Raw genomic sequence first — 18,614 nt, forward strand, 5'->3', positions numbered from 1 at the left:
ACGTTAAAAGTAACTACCAGTGGAACTCATCCTTTACAGTACGTCATGCTATGCCGACCAACCTTGATTCAGAGTTCTGTCATGCATTAGTTGTATCGCTGCTACGTCCCAGCCTCCTGCCATATGCTTTGCCCTCTTGATTCATGGTTTTACTGCTTATACATGACCATGACTCTCACACGCAGCACCCAAACTGGTCGGGCTCGTCCTTAGAGTATGTAACCACCATTACCCAGACAGCGCCATTCTCGCACACCCATGGCCTCTTCCAGCTCCACGCACCACCATAGAACTTCTTTGGCTTTCTCTGGCTGTCCACTCTCCTCGTGTGCCCGCGCCAGGGCAAACCACGCATCAGAATTGTCCCACCCAGTGCCCAGGCGGGTCAGCCCGGAGAGAAGAGTAAACGCACGCTCTCTGGCAGCAAGTCGATCTGCTAGTGGTAGATGCGTGGCTTTGTACGGTGCGGGCAGCTGGTCCGGCTCGTTCCTAGCAGCAGTATCATCCATCTTCAAGGATGGGACACGGTCGGTGATGGGCGGCCCCAGTCCAAGAGGCGATGAAGGTAGAGTACCCGCAAATATCTCATGATACCCTTGACTGGGTGACTGGAATGATCCCCTCTCATTCTGGTACAACCCGTCTAGAGATGGCATAGTCGAAGGAGGAAGCACCTTTTCGCTGAAAATGTCCAAGAGAATGTTACATAACCCAACAGTAGCCGTAGGGTGGTCAGGTGAGTGCGTGAGGGCTACTTCGAAATCCGATTTGGCTTCGTATGGAAGACCCCTTGCGACGCCCAAGAGGCCGAGCTGGACCCTTTGTTAGTATGCTTGCTGTACATGAGACGCGAGAGTAGTTAGCAAAAATACGTACCTCAGACCAAATGTCACCCCAAAGGTCATCAATGCTCCTCCTCTCAGCCCAGCCAGAAGCGCCTATTGTTGCACCTGTGCTGGAGGGGTCTCTTGCAGCCTCAGACTCAATGCCGGTCAGTAGCTTCTGAGCCTCCAGAACTGCAGCTTTGCCATCGTCCAGCATACCGGCACGACGGTAGAAGCCAGCGATGGTGAGCCAGATCTTGATCAAGAGAGAAATCTTTTGAGCCTTTTCCTTCTCCTTTGGAAATTGCACAAGCGGTAGTACATTAGGCGAAGCATGAGTCACGTCGATTGTCAGTTCCGTGACGTCGGATGACTTAGATGTAGCTGTCATGATGGAGTGCATTGATGAGATAGGCTTGACTCGGCTGGAGGACGTTGGCCGAGCAGCGGGCATCTTATTCAAATTGAAAAAGTCGGGCGATTCACCCTCTGCAGTTGGAGTAAAGAAAGTCTCCCCATCAACCACGGTGGGCTGGTGTGTGACTGCAATGGCCGTCACAGGTCTAGTCCGACTACCACTTCTGTCTCTCTTCTTCAGACTATTCCTTTGTCGCGAGTCACTTCGACGTCCAGGGCCGGTGCTGCCACGTCGTGAGCCATTGACAGTGTCCTTCTCGTCAGTTATCTGGATTGCCGGCGCTGCTATTTGAGAGCTGTGGGATGTTGCAGGTCGTGAGGTAGCCACCCCTGACTTCTCGCTCACGGTACTGATGCTCTGCTGCCTTGCCGGCGATCTCGGTCTGTCCACCTTTGTTCCAAAAATACTCCCGCGAATACTTCGAATGGTGCCCGACGTTTTTGGCGGTAATGAAGGGGCAGGCGAGGCAGCAGTTGGTGCGGCCGAGAGCGTACCAAACAGGCGAGAAAAGAGTGAGAGAAGTTCGTAGCTGGCGTTGACAGCTGCGTCCGGTCCCTCAACTACTTCAACAAGAGCCAGTTGTGTCATCTTCACCTCCAAAATGCTCTCCTTCTCCGAATCATCCATGTCGTCGACCAGACCCCGAACAGGACCGTCCAAAGTTCTGTGAGCATCGAGGTCTTTGAGATGGTCGCTGCGGCAATTTGCATCAGGCTTGCCAAAGAGGATAGTAGAGTCTTTGAATTGGTCCAATGCGCCTTCACAAGCTCTGGCAGCCATGGCGTAGTCCTGTCTGGCACTCAACAACAGAGCCAACAAATGCCACACAGGAATGAGAGTTCTCTCCTGCCAGTATGGCCCATGGTAAAGACTATAGCTTTCCTCATGGCCCTTGTTGCAGAGCAGAGCGGAGCGCACGAGTTCAATGGCAGCCGTAAGCTCGCGCCTCTCAGCGAGCAGAAGAGCAAGACTGAAGAAGCTCCTGATGTCTTTGGAACGACCAAACTCTGCGGCCAAGGACTTACGAAGACAGCGTATAGCTTTGGACTGGATCTCTGTTATCGAGGCTGCTTCATGGGTAATTCTGGACCAGTGAGCGTGAGACAACCCAATCGCCTGCCAAGCCAAGGCAATAATACTTGGTGAAACATGTGCCCTCCACTCGTTTCTTGGTTCATTGTCATCAGTAGGCGGGACACCATTTTCGGCAGACTTTGTGTGTGACAGCTTGGACAACTGGTCTTCGAGTTCGGCCCCGAGCTGGCGGGCCTTCTCTCCTGCTCTTCGGTGGCCGTAACGACACAGAGCCATGACAGCCTGCGCCATGGTTTCTAGCACGATGCCATCATCATCCAAGCTCACTTCTTCATGTCCTGTCTTTTCCACTCGGGCCTTGCCCTTCTTCACAATCTCCAGATATGAGTCAAACGCTTTGAAGGCAAGGTCGAATTCCGCCAAGGCCAGATGGACACTAAACAAAGATCGCAAGATTGAGGTAGAATGGTACGTTCGGGTTGCGGCACTGTATAACGTCTCGAGAACATTACGACTCAATGCGGCTCGGCCACCTGCACCTAGGTCTTGTTCTCGCCAACCCCGGCCGCAAAGAATGGCCCAATTCATCATCACTCGCTTCACAAAGTCTTCAACTTCTTCCCGGTCCTCGTCGGCCCTTGGAAATGCCGTCTCTGTCAGGATAAGCGCTCGATAGGCGGCTTCTGTCTGCTTGATCTCCAGTCGAAGTTGGGCTCGGGCAGGTAGATCAGCTGAGATGGTGTCAACATGACCTCCTGTGTATGGCAGGTCGGTTTCTAAAATGCGAGACAGTGCTTCATAATATTCTGCCCATATCCTTCGCCGGGGAACAGAGCCTTTGAAACCAAACCCGCCAGTGATTGGAGCTCCCATAACATCCCAGTACCTCGCCCAGGCTCGGAAGCTTGCGAGGGAGTTTGGGTCGTCTAGATTCAGCTCTTCGTTCTCTACAGCCTGGCTAGAAAGCATGCAATATTCTGTCAAGAACAATTCGGACCAGTACCGCAACTGCTTCCTCACGCCATGGCCACACCAAACTCCATTCAAAGATGGCGTCCCAGCCCTGAGAGCTGAGAGAGCTTCTTGCCTCTGGTCGTTCCGCATCAAGCAATTAGCTTTCAGATAGGATGACTTGAGGGCACACAGGTTGGTCCATTCAGAAACCGTATCCATTCGTTCCTGCGAGATGCCTTCCGCTTCAAGGCTACCAGGGAGGTTTGCCATGGTGTCGTTGTATTCTCCAACCACCCAGTGCAGCCAGCCCATGCAGACTTTGGCCTGAAATCGATCTTCATGATGATGGTGTTCCTCGTTAACGGCGGCAGCTAGTTTGGGAAACCGGCTTGAAACGTCGAGATCTTGGGCAGTTTGGGCCGCAGAGGGTCGAGCGCCGGCTGCTGTTACTTGAGAGATGGCGCATTCGGTCTCGGCCGCCAATGTGAGGCCTAAAAAGTAGGGCCAAGGTGGCAGGTTAGCTGCTGCACTGCAAGATTTCCAATCGAAAGCGAGGTGGGCTGGGAGAGGTTGGAAGGGTGGAACGTGGTGTTCAAGACATTGACATTGATGGTGATTATGACGTACATTGCCTCTCGGGAGCGTGCTTGCGAACCTTGCGTACCAGCTCCGGCACGGCATCCCAATTTCCCTCGCACCGAGCGCTGTTGAGCTGCTCAATGTAGTTTGCTGCTTTGGGCTAGATGGAAGCATCAATTGACGTTAGCCGTGTTTCATCGCCAGGGCGGCCCAGTGTGTCGAAATGCTCACATTCATATTGCGATGCGGTCAGGGGCTCGGTGACTATCAAAGGGACAACCCCAAAAGGCATCGCAAAGGGTAGAGGAATTCGGGGAAAGGGGCCGTCGAGGAACAGGGCGAGGGACCGCGTTCGCTTGAGGCGTGCAGGAAACGAACGGCCTACGACAGAGCAGGAACAAAGACAAAGAGGCCCGTCGCAGGGGAGGATGGATATGCGCGATGGGAAGTGGACAGCGTAAAGGCGGGATGGCAAAGTGTGGAGGCGGCGTCACAAGCAAAGACGCCTGGCGCGACCTGGCGCATCCGGCAGGAAAGGCCGTAGGCAGGGACGACCCTGCGGCATGATCTCGCTCTTGCCTCAGCGCAGGAGCCTGAACAAGGTAAAGACAGCGTCTTTAGGTGCTGTATGCCGGGGACCAGCAGCCGATCCGGTACCGTCGACCCTGAACATGGCAGCTTCTTTGGTTGCCTCGGACTTGCTCGTGGAAGCTGCGCGTGCGTCTGGCTGGGAAGTTCCAGGCCAATCAGAACCCCATGTGGATCCCCACGAACAAGGCTCCTTCCCACCGGAGCTGGTGGCATTGCCAACTCAACAACGCCAGGGAACGGGGCCCGGCGAAAAAAAGTTCGAGCAGCCGTCCCAACGAGAGGCTGGCGATTGACAAGCTGACAGTCGCCGTTCACAACGCCAATTGACCGACTTACCTATTCTTCGCCATAGTGAGGATCCCTAGCTTGCCATACTCCAATAGGTTGGGTTTGCGATCTCACCCTTGTCCCCAGGCCTGGAGCGTTGGACCCTCCTGACTCTGCGGCTCGTTACTTGCAGATCAAGAACACCACTCATGTCATCTCATCTCGTCTTATGCCAACAGACCGTACTGCCGCCCATATTTCAACACGTGAAAGCCGCCACCAGGCGATTAGCCATCAGCATCGTCGACTCTCAGCCATGGCTCCGTCACCCCCCGCGGATCTACAGGTGCTCTGCAAAAAACTTACATCCATACCACAGGCCCAACTCCCACAGGCCCTCCCTCTGCTCACAAGACACATTCTTCGCTGCAAAGACACGCTGGCTGCTCCACAGGAGCAGAAATCTAAAGATGACGGCTCTCAAAGCGCGCAGCTTGTTCACAAGTTGAGAACCAGCATCACGACCCTGTTAAAAGGACGGGATCGCGAGGCTCGATTTGCTGCCATTGGCCTCGTCAAGGCCATTATTGATGTAGGAGGATGGGAAATGCTCCGAGTTTCTGAACCCTGGGTTGCCGGGCTGTTGTCTATTGTTCAGGTAACTCATTCCATCGGAAACACCACCTGTTGATTATGCCTGGTGACTAACTTTATTTACAGAAAGGTGACTCGTTCCCAACAAAGGACTTGGCTGTTGCAACATTAGCACGCATCTACATACTAGTTCAGCCATATCAAACTCTAGTTCGGGAAATTGCAACCCGCACAATTCCGACCTTCATTACGGCATGTCTGCAATTCATCAAGCCCCGAAGTACGGGTCAAGACCCATCTGCTCCTCTGAGCGTTGTTGAGACAATTTGCGATGCTTTCTCAACCCTCATTCCTATATACGCTACCACTTTCCGGCCATTCAGCTCCCAAATACGCTCAGCCGTCAGAGGTTACTTGGCGCCAACGCTTTCGGATGACTTGCTTATCCCCCTGTCCTTGCAGCGAGCAGCCCGAAAAGTCGTCATCTCACTTCACTGTGTGGCAGCCAAATCAGGTGGGAGTGAAGAGTGGGCTAAAATCGTTGATAGCCTGCTTCGAGAGTTACATGCTACCGCAGATCAAGTTCTCCGGGCTGTTGATGAATCCTGGGAGGGCACCTCAGGATACAACCGAAAACGTGTTAACCCCGAGGGTGAATCAAGCGGAGGCAGCAATTCAGGAGATCAATTGCCGCCTTGGTCTGGGTTGAGCTCAGGAGCGGAGCGTCTAGTAGGCATTTATGCGTATCTTTCTGATTGTCTACGCTATCCCACAAAGGCCCCCGTTGTTATACCCGTCGGTGCTCTCCTAGATGCAATTTCAAGAGTCTGTCTTATCGCAAGACAGTCACCCAAAAGTCAAACTTGGGACCAGGCCGTGGAAACAAATGCAGCCATCGGCCGAGAGGAGAAGGCAGAACTTTGGGCCGCCATTCCAGACATTCACATGTCGGCCCTAGCATTGATTTCCGTCATGTTGCAAAGGTTCCGTCAAGGTATGATTCCTCTTGTTCCCGAAGTGCTGGACCATCTGGTTCGGGTCTTCAAGTCTGGAATATCCAACCCAGCAGTACGAATGACGGGCTACAGGCTCTTGAATAACGTCCTACCTCTTGCGGGACCGACAATGTCGAGAGCAACGGTGAGTGTTCTGGAGCCTCTTGTCGCTGCATGCTGTCGCGATTTGCAGGAAGATGCTGGATTCCTCAAAGCCATCCCCAAAGCAGCCACTACTTCAAAAAACGACTCTAAAAAGAGCGGTCTTGCCAATGCAGATCTGTTTCTGCAGCCACAAGCCTCCTCCGTTGAGACGTCAGTACACCTGGACGCCGCCCACAAGGGTGCTGCTGATGACTTGCTCGTCGCTTTCTTGTCAAGCCTGCCCCAGCATCACTTGAAACCCACGCTCCGCGGTCTCCTCGACAAGACAGCCATCCTCACGCAAAACCGCGATGCCATGCTATCGAGTGTTCTCAACCCGTATAAGGACCAGCGCGGGCGCATGTACCCCAGCATCTTGCCGCATTTATCACAACAGTACCCACAAGATCAAGGCGTCGAGATTCTGCGCAGCAACCTTCGCACATCAAGCGTTCCAGGAAGCATCGACCTTGTAGCATCAGTCACCGAGGTTGAGCAAGAGCAGCAGCAAGACGAGGAAGAAGAACAAATGGGCGGCGACGATGAGCCAATCAACGAAGAGGCGCGTGCGACCGAGTATCTCCAGGACATGGTCAAGCCTGCGGTACCAAAGGTCGATCTCCCCATCCAGAGCAACCCATTTGAAGCCAAGGCCACAGCATCCAATGGATTCAATGTAGCCACAGTTACGAGACACGATTCAGTCACCAAGCGCAAACACGAAGATGCAGACACCGCACCGTCGAAACGGCAGGAAGTCAACAAGTCTGCTCCTGCAAATTTGTCAGAACCAGTTCCTGCTGCTGAAGACGACGACGACGACAGTGACAGTGATTTAAGCGTCCACTTGAATATGGAACTAGATGACGATGAAGAGGAGGAAGATGAATAAAAACAATTCACACAGCAACCATTGGCGTACGGGGGAAAAGGGGGGGAGTGTTTGCATATAGAAGTGGCCAGGCCACGATTTGGATTCCCAAGGATATCAAAAAAGTTTATGTCAAGTATTCATAGAACAAGGGCCAAGCTCATCGTTCCCGGGTGACAAGCAGGGCCAAAATCCAATTCTCTATACCCCAATTGAAAATAAGTCAAACATGCCCGACAGTCCGCTCGTGTGCTCAGATAAGGCATAGAAATAACCCAAAACGCCCGCCAAGAGATCGCCAAACGCCTTCGAACCCTTTACAACAGCAAGACGCACCGGGTAATCAATCTCGTAACCAAGCCCGCCTCTTCTCCTCCTTCCTTGCTCTCCTCTTCTCCTTGAACGCCTTCAACTCCGACTTACTGATACGCTTATTGGCCCTCTCCGCCTTCAAGCTACGCCCATCGTCGGCATTCGCAGCCGCATCTACGTCGAAGAAGGCATTCATCTGCCGCCGAGACTTGGCCTCGTCCGTGTGGCGCCCCGGCCCCATGTCTTCATGCTGGAATTGGCCTGTGAAGCGGTTGAAGGCTGCGGCGGAGGTGTATCCGTCGTCGAGGCTTGGGACTTCAAGCGGGCCAGAGGGCTCGTCTGGCTGGTTGTACTTTTGGGCGTACCATGCGTTGGGGTCGTAGTCGCCGTGGATGGCGGGGTTGTAGCCGCTCACTGGGGGCAGTTCCCCTGGCGGTTGGGGAGCTGCGGCTTGAGACGTGGCCGCAGGGTCATTCGCGGAGGAGGAGGAGGAGGCGATGCGCGGGTTGTCCCACTGCGTCTTGCCGGTGAAGCGGTTGTGGAAGAACCACGCCTGGGTGTTGGGGTCCCATTGGCAGTCCCAGCCGTCGTCGTCGCCTGAAGGGGGTGGTTCCTGGGGCAGTGGTGGACCGTCATGGCCTGGCTCTTCTGTGGCGTGGCTCGCAGAGCTTTCGTCTATTTCGCCTTCTTCTTCTTCTTCGTCGTGGGAGTTGGCGTCCTCTACGTTTGGGTCGGGATTGGCTGGCGCGGCGTCCTGGGAGACGGGTTCCACGACGTCCTGCGCGCTGGCCGGGCGGGCTGGCGATTTGGACCTGGTCTCTTCCGCGGCTGCGCGCTCTGGCGACGACGGAGCACTCATGGCTATGGGGCGAGGGAAGGACAGTCTATCCGGCCTGGGAATCTGTCTTCTACAATGGTGAGCATCCCGGAGAGCGAGCGTTTGTCATGATACGTTTATGGACCTGAGACTTAGCAAATCGGTTTCGGGATGTCTAGCAAAATGTTGGGGTCGCGGATTGACCGTGAGTGGTGGGTTCTTCCCCAGGTAATAATGCGCAGTTTATTTGCGATCTGTAAATCAGGCGGGTATAATGTCAATGGTGGTGTGAGGTTACGAGTCGCAAATTGGAGACGAGGTGCTAAGCTTAGCTGAACAGGCCTTGCCGGCTGCGGAAAAAATTGGGTCCGGTCAGACGTCATTCCCTCCTGGTGCTACGGATTCGAGACGAGATGCGTCATTTCATTAATTGAAGGCAAAATAACACATGGCGTCAATTCAGTCTGTACAAAGTACAGAAATCACCATCTCATGGAAAATCACGGCATCCAGTGATGTAAGCATGGTTGATCTCAATGAAGCACACGGAGGCGCCGCTGCGGGCAGGCCGCGTCGGATTCTCAGCTCTATTCGCGGTTGCGCTTTTCTGGCATCAAGATCAATGAGATGAGTTCTTGACTGGAGGGGAGTGTCCCGGCGACTCCATTCATCAAGTAGGCCATCAGCTGCGCCCGCCAACGACGTGAAGCCCAGTGGCTTTCAATGGGAAAGAGAGTGTGACCCGTGCGTGCTCTGTGCTTGTGTAACAATAACAAAAAGCAAACCTCCCGTTACCATCCACGTCAACTGCTCCAGGGGTCTGAGAGCGAGCATCAAGATACAAGTCACAATGCGCCGCCCTACAGCCCTGCTCAGCACATGCCTCTCTGCCTTCACCCTCATCCACGCCGTCGAAATCGTCTCCGACTCCTCGTGCGACTGCTTCCTCACCAACGGCACTCAAGCGACCTACTTTGCAAACCACCTCTTCTTCGACTTCCGCAACCTCAAGGACTACGCATCCGTCCCAAGCGTCATCAGCGACCCCGAAGATACGCCCAACGCGCCACCCACAAGCGACTACTTCAAATCGGAAGCCTGGACAAAGACGTGGGCACTGCAAACATGGGCCAATTCCAAGCGCAACGGCAACGGCTTCTCGGGCGACGCGACGGTCCTCATGGTCAACTCGCCCAATAACGTGTTCATTGAGCAAAATAAAGACGCGTCAGCTTCATCGGCAACCTACCTAACCATGCGGACGGCGCGGCTGTCCAATTTCCAAACTGCAGCCGAGTTCCAGACCCAGACCTCCGACTACCACTACCTCTCGTTGCGTATGCTCGCCAGAACAGTCGGCCCGCCGGGGGCCGTGTCCGCCGTCTTCACATACCGCGATGCCAATAAGCTCGCGGATATCCAGGAGGCCGACATGGAGATTGTAACGCGCGGGCCCGGGGACAAAGTGCAGTACACCAACCAGCCGGGGTACACAGACAACGGCGACGGCATCAAGGCCAACGCGACGAGGAATGCCACGCTGCCCCGTGGGTTGCAGTGGTCGGACTGGGCGGTATACCGACTGGACTGGACGCCGACGAGGAGCGTCTGGTACGTCGACGGCGAGGAGGTTGCCAACATCGCGTACCAGGTGCCCCGGGATCCGGCGGCCATCAACCTCAACGCGTGGGGGGACGGGGGCAGCTGGAGCGGGAATATGAGTGTTGGCGCGGAATCCAACCTGCAGCTTCAGTGGATTGAGATGGTGTACAACACGACCGAGGACAGTCAGCGTTCACGACGGAAGCGCCGCGGGGCTGCGGCGCAGCTGCTGACGAGAGGCGGCAAGGCCACGCTCTGCGGTGCGGTGTGTAGCATCGACGAGGGCTCCCAGGCCGGAGCCGTCGCCAAGCTCTGGGGCGTGAAGAGCTCATCTGTTAGGACGGCGGCGTCGTCGTGCTCTCTCCTGGCAGTGGCTTGGTTTTGCCTGGCGTTGGGTGTTTTTGCATGATGCCGCAGGAGACATGTACTATTTGAAAACGAGATGGTAGACACGCAGGTGCGAATCCGCATTTACAGAGTCACTTGGTGTTGTCGTTGTAAAGCTCCGTCAAGTCCCATGTGTAGATCGTGCTGCAACTTGTTTCGGCAACATGTGTATATCGCAGACCGCTTTGTCATCTCCCCCATCGTTTTCCACCGTACCGGTGAATTAGCCAGTTGAGAAGAGCGTCAGACGAAAAAAAAAAGGACAGAAGCCAAATGACTCCTTTCCTGCAGGTGTGAATAGCTTCCCTGACTCGGCGCCCAGAAGCACAAGGTAACACGACATGACCATCCTTTCCCGGCCCTCTGGGCCTCAAGGGGGTTGCGCCGTGTAACTCTGCTCTCAAGTCCTCGGTTTCCAATCGAGCACCCCCGTCGCTTGGCAATTCGAGCCCACGGCCTCGCCTTTCCAGCCCGCCAGCCTCCAAGATCGACCGCACCTGCAGCAGGGTAACACCGAGTGTCTCGACAGGTCGGATGGGCCGCCGTCTGTGAAACCGGGAGAATTAAGCATACACGCACGGCCAATGAGTTTGTGCGACTCCCCACGCACAAAAATTGCTACCCCGGGTGTGACAACGCCTCACGTTTAATTGCTTTTTTGGTAAACGCCGACTACGGCCCATCAAACTGCTTCAATTTTTGCCAACAAACTCGCCTTTCGCCTCGCCCGTCCCCAAACAAAGCCCGAGCGAAGCAGAGATGACGGGGCCTCCAACACCCCGAATCCACCACTACCCTATACTCTCCCCACAAACTCCCACTTGACACCCCTTGCCCGTCCCGTCACGAGTGGCGCCCACACCGCGGCCAGAGACTAAAGACCCGCTTTCCCCAGCTCCTCGTCGCCGTTTGTTCCCCCCAAAACCCACCCCTTCACATCGTCGTCCGTCAGCCCAGTTGTCCTCGTGATCTGAGAAATTTCCCTTAGCCCACACGGACCTGAGACATGCCACACTTATGCTCTCCACATCATCCGCACATCGACTAGATAGGAAACAGCCAAACAAGACAGCAACTGAGGGAGGAGGAGGAGGAGGAAAAATAACCGCTTGTGCAAAAACAACAATTAATGTACAAAGGATGGACGGCGAAATGACCGACCGCGTGAAAGCGCTCCTCCAATGATATGATAATAAACCTGACCCAATAGTATATCCATGACCCGACAAGCGCATTCGCTCTGCGTACGCTCAACAACATCAGATACTCATGCAAACACGCTGAAAGGGCTATTTTGCGAAGTGAATGAGAACTAGACCGTAACTTTAGCCGCAATAATCAAAATGTAGACAAATCGTACTTTTTTTTGGGTCCACGTTGGTTCCAAGTTACTCCCACAGCACTTTCTCCCATGCCCCCAAACGCCAATAAATAACGAAAACAAGTAAAAGCACACATCACTTTTGATTATCCCGTTGCCTTGGACCCCGTGTTTTGTTTTATTAAAAAGGCTTTTTTCATAATCCGTCTTGTTAGGAGCAGCGAACCGCTGGGTATCTTTGGTTAGAACTCGTCCATCGCGATAAAAAGACCACATTGCCGAAAGTTGCCTGGAAGGAGCGCAGACATCACGCCATCAGAAATTGTTGGCGAAGTTGGACACAACAACACACTTGGCCAAGCAAAAATAACTTTTTATAAAAAAAGACGGGTACTTGTAATAGCATCGGCGCAGCCAAATATAAAAAATAATAATAAATGGTCGTAACAAAAAACATTCGTTCCAAGGTTTAGGCAAAATGCTCATGTCTTTCAGCATCTCAGCTAGAGCAAAGGCTTGCGTGTTTCCGCGCAGGTCGTTGTTGACACCTATACGGTAGAACCTTGTACTCCGCATGGAGCACGCATCTGATACTTGCTTGCTTTGCAGCGGAGTAGCGGTTGACACCATATTTCGAATGCCCGGCGTTCCAACCGGGGTTTTGTGCATTGTGTACTGGCCAAAGCGTCGTGTCCATGATGGACCAAGCACATCGTTTGCCAGGAGCGTGGCGGTTCGTAAGGGATTGTTGACCACAGCGAAGCGTACCCTGTGACTGTAGTATTTGATTATATGACAAGAGTTGCAGTGCATGGGAATTTCCCGCCCAGCTAGCTGGGAGAGGACATATTCGCAGAGAAAAATTTCGTGGATAAAACTGCAACTCGTCGTCCATTGCGTGGGACACACGCCCCTCACCGCAAGCTGGATTGGTCAAAGGGGAATTGCTGGTTAGGGAAAGCCATGCTGGCGCTCAGACCAAACGGATCCCAGTCCAGGTTCTGGTGGTCGAGCAGCTGGGTCATGGATGGGAAGTGGTGGTTAGACAGCGACGCCTGGTGTCCCCCTTGCTCGTGATGCGCAGGGCCAGTAGAAGTGGGAGAGAGGAGCATCGGCTGGGTTGTGTCGCTGTTGAAGGCGCCCCCAAAACTGCCGTGTCCACTGGGAGTTTCTATTTCAGAGTCGTCCACCATGTCTGCTCGGCTGTCATAATCGTGGTCTGTTTACATTAGCAAAAGACAAAAAATAGTAATACATAGACGGTACTGTCGACGCAAAGATGGAAAGATGGAAACTCACCAGCTTGCTCAACGTGGTTTTGGAATGCCGGCGTAGGATAGTAAGAGGCGCCTGTGCCAGCGACACTTCGGGGCGTGGCAACCTGAAGCACCGTGCTTCTGGATGGCTGAGTAGTACCTCCTAGTGAGAGATGCTGGCGGGTAAGCCCTGAGATAGAGCCTCGCATGGAAATGCTGTCTGATGGAGCGGGGGAGAAGGTCGAGGCAGCATTATTGGGAGAGTTGGAGTGAGATGACGGCGTAGGACGGTTCTTTGGGGAGGTGGCAGACTTGGGAGCTTGCATGGCAGAACCAACAGCTCCAGACCCTGGCTCAAGCTTCGGGGCAATGCTGGAGTTTGACTTGCGGTTGTGGTGTTGTCGATTCATGATGGGTCTCTGAATTGGAGGCGGCTGCACTATGTTTTGAGGGACATGCGCAGGCCCCAGGTTAGGACTCTCGGCCTTGGCTTGCAATTCGGCCTGGACATCGATGCCTATTGAAACAAGCTACGTTAACCTTACGAATCGTCAAACTGGAATGTCATTGCTGGAAAGGAATGACCTTTCTCGAGAAGAATTCGCTCAAGTAACGAGTTCTTGTAGCGGAGCATCAAACATTCGTCGGCGGCATTGCGATGGGCGGACTGGAGGTTGTGCAGGTTGGATTCGTGGATCCGGATGGTTTCCTCGAGTTGTTTGATGTACTCGGTCCGGCGCTCACGGAAAGCGGCCTGTGCCTGCCGATTTCGCTGTTTACGCTCCTCTGATGTAGCGTATATCTGACGTCAGGATGTCAGCAAATGGTGACACGCAGTGATGTTGCGTGGTGGCATGTAAGTGAGTACAGTGGACATGACTTAACAACCCAGTCCAGCCACAGTGCGAACAGCACGGGGCGACAGAGGTGAGAGCGGTTCTGGAAATGCAACGCAGGTTCGAAGAGGTATTGCGACGGAGCAGTGAGATTGGATAATCAACTCTGGAGCACGGGAAATGTAGGTGGCAGTGTAGTGTACGTGGTGGTGGATGAGGTTGTGCACCGGCATTGTGGTGTTGTTTGGTGTCATCGTCGTGAGACTCGAAGCTCAGGTGAGGGGCAAGTCTCTCCAGAACAAGGACTCACCGGTTTGCGTCCACCCTTCCGCTTGGGTTGCTGGGCGTCCTGGACGGCATTGTTGCTGTTGCCAGAAACAGTTGCTGAGGCGTTCTGCTCTCTCTCGGGAGTGGAATCAGCAGAGTCGTCGGACTCGTCGCGCGGGGGGTTGGGCTTGTTATCGATGGACATCTCGTCGGCCATTCCTCAGGGTCACGGCGCTGGGCCTCTAAGATGACAGCCGCGGTGCGGCAAGCGCCCCAGTCTCAGGAGAACAAAACAGTGACGAGGGACGACAGACGGGTCAAGACGAAGCCGGGGGAAACCGAAATTTGGCCAGGCCAAGGGCAAGAAATCAGGGCCCGGGTGATAATGCAGCGAGCGATAGGAGGAAGCCGGGAAGCTTTGTACGTCGTGGGCAGTGCGTCGTGCGTCGCCGTGATAACGGGGAAGATTTTGCTTGGTAGATGCGAGTTGGTGTAGCGCGGGCACTGAGACAGGGCAAAATGGCGCCAGCAGCCTACAAGACTCCGTACTCGGTCGAGTAGGACGAAGAGGGGGGAGTTAAAAGCAAGGCCGGTTGATTGATGACAGTTGACCTCCAGTCCGACGGGATGTTGCCCCCAGATGAGGAAGCTGACGGCGCGTCTGTGGCGGCTACTGCCCAAGTGCTGCTACCACGGACAGGCAGCACTTGAGCGCTTCAAAGTCAATCGACCAGACCGGAGCGTGGGGAGGAGAGGCGCAGACAGCCGCAGAAATGCTGTCCCCGACACGAAACGAGGTGCAATTGTTGCGCCGTCTGGATGGATGCGGGATCCGGATCTATGATAACGGCCACGATTTGGATGTTCAAGGGGACTTGCAGACCAGAAAGCGTCCCCGTCGCTTTTATGTAATGGAATGGCATTGCTCAAGTGAGCGCGGACATGGAGAGGGGTGCCATCCGGTGCTGGTGCTGTCTTGGTGCTGGGCGGCGCTGGGCGGCGCTGGGCGGGAGCGCAACAGCCGTCGACGGGCTGGTCTGGTCGAGTGCTGCCCTGCCCTGCCCTGCCCTGTCCTGTCCTGCCCTGCCGACTTCCTGCCTTCAAATCCGGTGTACCTCTCTGCGACGTCTTCGTCTACACATCAAGTACGGAGTAACCTGGGTCAAAACTCTCGACATTGGCCCACGTACCCACGTCAGCTCTCCGAACGTTGCTAGTACTACTACGGAGTACATGCCCTCTACTCCGTACTAGTTGCCTGGACCTGGCCCGGGGACCCCAAGTGCTCCATTTCCTCTGCTCCTCCAGGCGTGGTCTGGTCTGGCCCGGCTCGCTTCTCAACTTCGCCAGGTGGAGAGCCAGCCAGCCCATCACTGTGATAATCCATGATCAAGGCCGTCAAGGCCGTCAAGCCCCTCCTCCCCTCTCCACCCCCGGGCGATTATAGTAGTACATACAGCGTTGAGCGCCATGCGCCGCCCCTCGAGCATCTCTTGAAGCGTCGGAATGGTGCCAGGCGGTGGAGCGAACTCGGCGGTCTTGATCTATGTACTAATAGTACTGCCTTTGCGGTGCCGACATCGAACCACAACTCCCAAGCCTGCGCCTTATGGAGACGTCTTGGCTCCCAGGCCACGTCCAGTGGAAGTTCACCGGGCGCCATGCCCGCGGAGACCTCCCAGTCTGCCTCTTTTGACTTTTGCTGCGCGGCATTATGCCCGGTCGCCTCTGGCCACCCCTCTGGGAAAAGCCAATTGTGGGCAGGACCCTGTGCCAAACCAGCAGTCGACCTGCGAACGGGTTCCTCACCATCAGTCGCCGTATGTACAACATGTACTCCGTACAAAGAAGGGCCAAAAACCGTCCAATGCCTACCTGGGTCTACCACATCACCTGGCCTCCCCTGCTCGCTTGATCCATTGGCAGCGCTCGTCGTGGATCCTGTCCACCTTTCCCATTGCACCAGAGGCGGCGGGAACACTTGGCTGTAAAGCGCAAGCATGGCGACAGCTCGCACGCCAGCTGGGGCAGCCCGGCTGGGCGGCGGAGGTAGGTACCTAGGTATGTATGTGCGTGCCAGATTATACGGAGTACCGATCACGAAATACAAGTCATTGTCGATGCGATGTCGTCTCCAGCATGGGGTACGGGGCGCAGAAGGGCCAGACGTCGAACTGCAATAGTATTACTCGTTAGACTCGTTCTTGAGAAGGTACGGAGTATCCAGAATCCGGACGGAGGATAGTCGGCTAAACGAGCCCACTGGGGCACGTTATTTTGTATTTCTTCCAGGCGAAAACCCCCGCTTTTTCTTCACCCCTGTCGAGTCGTGGACCCGTTGTCTCTTCAGCATCTCCGCCTTATGCACCGGCATCGCCAGATTTGATGAGCAAGAGACTAGTGATCTACACGAATGCGCGTTAACAATCGCTTTGATGCTTCGGCATAAATCACTAAATCTTCTTCCATGCCCCTTTTCAAAGCGGCACTTGACGAATTGGCTTCTAAAATGCCACTTGCATCTGGGCAGGGCAGGGCAGGGCAGGGCTCCAGGTTAAGTGTGTTGGAGGTTGGCGAGCGCCGACAACCGGCGAGGAGAACATGGCTGATTGCGCAAGTGCATTCCCGCTAGTGCAGTTTCCAAAGCTCGCCGCGCAGTACATGCAAATGACTTGCAGAGCTCATGAGCATATGATTTACTAGTCCAAATGAGCAGGTTTCGCGGACGTACCTCTTTTGTACCTGATAGCTCCATGGTCCTGCCGTTGTCATGGCGTGTTGAGACTTTTTACCCAGCTAGAGGCTGGCCAGAATAAGCCGACTTCCCGTTTTTGAGCGACCTTACCTTATTTTAATGATTGGAACACAACTTGTCCCTCATATTGGTGACAGTGATGGTGACGATCTTGATAACTCGAATGTTCCTCTGAAGCCCTCTGTTCGTTGTGTGCCGTCAACAACGTGACGGACTGCCCACTGACTGCAGTTTGGCCGTCTCTCTCTCTCTTTGGAGTGAAAACAACCCTTCCCCAAAAACATGGACAAGCGAATACTCTGTACCGATCGTGAATTCCACTCTGTCCGCAAGGGTATGCAGGTGGATGAGTCGGTTTTACAGGCGATCTTACTTGCCAAGCGGCACTCCCAAAGCTAATAGTACACGATACGCCCTCGTCGTTATGTTGCCAAACGAGCGGCAGTTGTGTCTCAAAAATACAGGTTGACCGATTACTCCGTACAGAGATGACGATACTGTTATCTCATCTTTCGCCATTAGTGGAAGTGTGTCAACAGCTACTCACTCGCCCTGATGGCGCACTTGATGATACTCAGGGAACCCGTCACGCTGCACTCAGCAACAATTGCATCGGCCCCCCATAGCTATGGTGTCTCGCCAGCACCATATCTAGCCGAGGGTTTGCACCCTTCTTGAACTGTTGAGACGCTAGGAAAGCGGGCGTCATGTTGTGACGGTAAACATTAGAGGGACTTGCAGTAGACTGAATCCTGCGGTTGGCAGGCGGAAGCATGGGAACCAGCTCCGGGAGCCAATTGGCAACTCGGTGTGTGTATGTGAATCGTTGGACACCATCAAGTCCGGACACGACATCGATTGAGGGTTCCAGACGTTGTCACGCTGTCTGGACTCTAAAAACCTGGTTGGGTGTTGGCGTGGCTGAATTCTACAGCATCTCCCGTGGGTCAGGGGACTTCCAAGTTGCTACGTACCTTAGGCAGTTGCACCCGCGTCCAACAAGGAAATCGCAATACTCCAACCACAACCAACCAACAAACCAACCCGGCAAGGCAGGAGCGAAGATGCCAATGGGGAAGTATAAATTCATCTTGGGCCATGTGCTGCATCTTACTTGGTTAGAATGAAGCCGCTAGTACTAAATAGTTTTCAATTTTGGAATATTGAATGGCATCTCTGGGCGTTGACGATCCAGGCGAGCCTGCTTCAAGGATGTGACGGCGCCCGCAGTTGATGACAAAAACCCGTGAAAACCCGGCGAGGCCGTGTGATGTTCGAGCTGAGAGTAACTTCATGTCGTGTTCCCGAGCTTGGAACAAACCGGCCAGCCAAACGGCCAGTTGACCCTCCCCCCTTCGCTGCACCCAAATCGTGAGCATTCGTGTCTCACGTCTACTATTCCGTCTCATAAACAAGGAAAGCATGGCTGTCAGAAGACGTGGATGCGGCCAATGTGGGAAAACCTTGGTAGCCACGACCTGAGTGGTACTTTGTTTCAAGTACCTTGTTGGTATATACGGGAGAAGCGACGGCTAGATGTTGCGAAAAATTCTTCCGCGCTACCTCATTATATGACGTGCGTAGTCCATTGATCACCGGATTGTCGGCCGGACCTCTGTTGCCTCTGGTATTCTTACACTGGTACTGGCATTGCTGTCTCCCCGACACTCTCAGGAGTTGGCTGAGATGCAGAATAAAATGTTTAAACAACGCAAAGCTAGCCTCTGTGACCGAGCGCCGGGAAATGACTGCTCGGATCATTAAATGATTTGTATCGGGCTAATTGAGG

At 54.3% G+C, this 18,614-nt stretch overlaps 5 protein-coding genes across 5 annotated transcripts; 2 read left to right on the forward strand and 3 right to left on the reverse strand.

Annotated features, from left to right (window-relative positions):
• Nucleotides 1–209: 209 nt before the first annotated feature.
• MAA_07057 (Tetratricopeptide-like helical) lies at nt 210–4,047 on the reverse strand (the record flags this gene model as incomplete). Its single annotated transcript, XM_007825055.1, has 4 exons — nt 210–812; nt 877–3,722; nt 3,859–3,970; nt 4,042–4,047. 4 exons carry the CDS (start codon nt 4,045–4,047, stop codon nt 210–212), a joined length of 3,567 nt encoding a protein of 1,188 aa, XP_007823246.1.
• Nucleotides 4,048–4,984: 937 nt separating this feature from the next.
• On the forward strand, nt 4,985–7,293 carry MAA_07058 (Armadillo-type fold domain containing protein; the record flags this gene model as incomplete). The annotated part of the gene is made up of 2 exons (XM_007825056.1): nt 4,985–5,326; nt 5,389–7,293. 2 exons carry the CDS (start codon nt 4,985–4,987, stop codon nt 7,291–7,293), a joined length of 2,247 nt encoding a protein of 748 aa, XP_007823247.1.
• A 322-nt stretch (nt 7,294–7,615) lies between these two features.
• Nucleotides 7,616–8,443, reverse strand: MAA_07059 (WW/Rsp5/WWP; the record flags this gene model as incomplete). Its single annotated transcript, XM_007825057.1, has 1 exon — nt 7,616–8,443. The coding sequence occupies one exon, from the start codon at nt 8,441–8,443 to the stop codon at nt 7,616–7,618; it is 828 nt and encodes a 275-aa protein (XP_007823248.1).
• An 808-nt stretch (nt 8,444–9,251) lies between these two features.
• Nucleotides 9,252–10,412, forward strand: MAA_07060 (glycoside hydrolase family 16 protein; the record flags this gene model as incomplete). Its single annotated transcript, XM_007825058.1, has 1 exon — nt 9,252–10,412. The coding sequence occupies one exon, from the start codon at nt 9,252–9,254 to the stop codon at nt 10,410–10,412; it is 1,161 nt and encodes a 386-aa protein (XP_007823249.1).
• A 2,213-nt stretch (nt 10,413–12,625) lies between these two features.
• Nucleotides 12,626–14,275, reverse strand: MAA_07061 (Basic-leucine zipper (bZIP) transcription factor; the record flags this gene model as incomplete). The annotated part of the gene is made up of 4 exons (XM_007825059.1): nt 12,626–12,930; nt 13,011–13,484; nt 13,553–13,769; nt 14,114–14,275. 4 exons carry the CDS (start codon nt 14,273–14,275, stop codon nt 12,626–12,628), a joined length of 1,158 nt encoding a protein of 385 aa, XP_007823250.1.
• Nucleotides 14,276–18,614: the final 4,339 nt, after the last annotated feature.

The sequence above is a fragment of the Metarhizium robertsii genome, assembly GCF_000187425.2.
Source record: "Metarhizium robertsii ARSEF 23 chromosome Unknown MAA_Scf_2, whole genome shotgun sequence".
NCBI classification, from domain to species: domain Eukaryota; kingdom Fungi; phylum Ascomycota; class Sordariomycetes; order Hypocreales; family Clavicipitaceae; genus Metarhizium; species Metarhizium robertsii.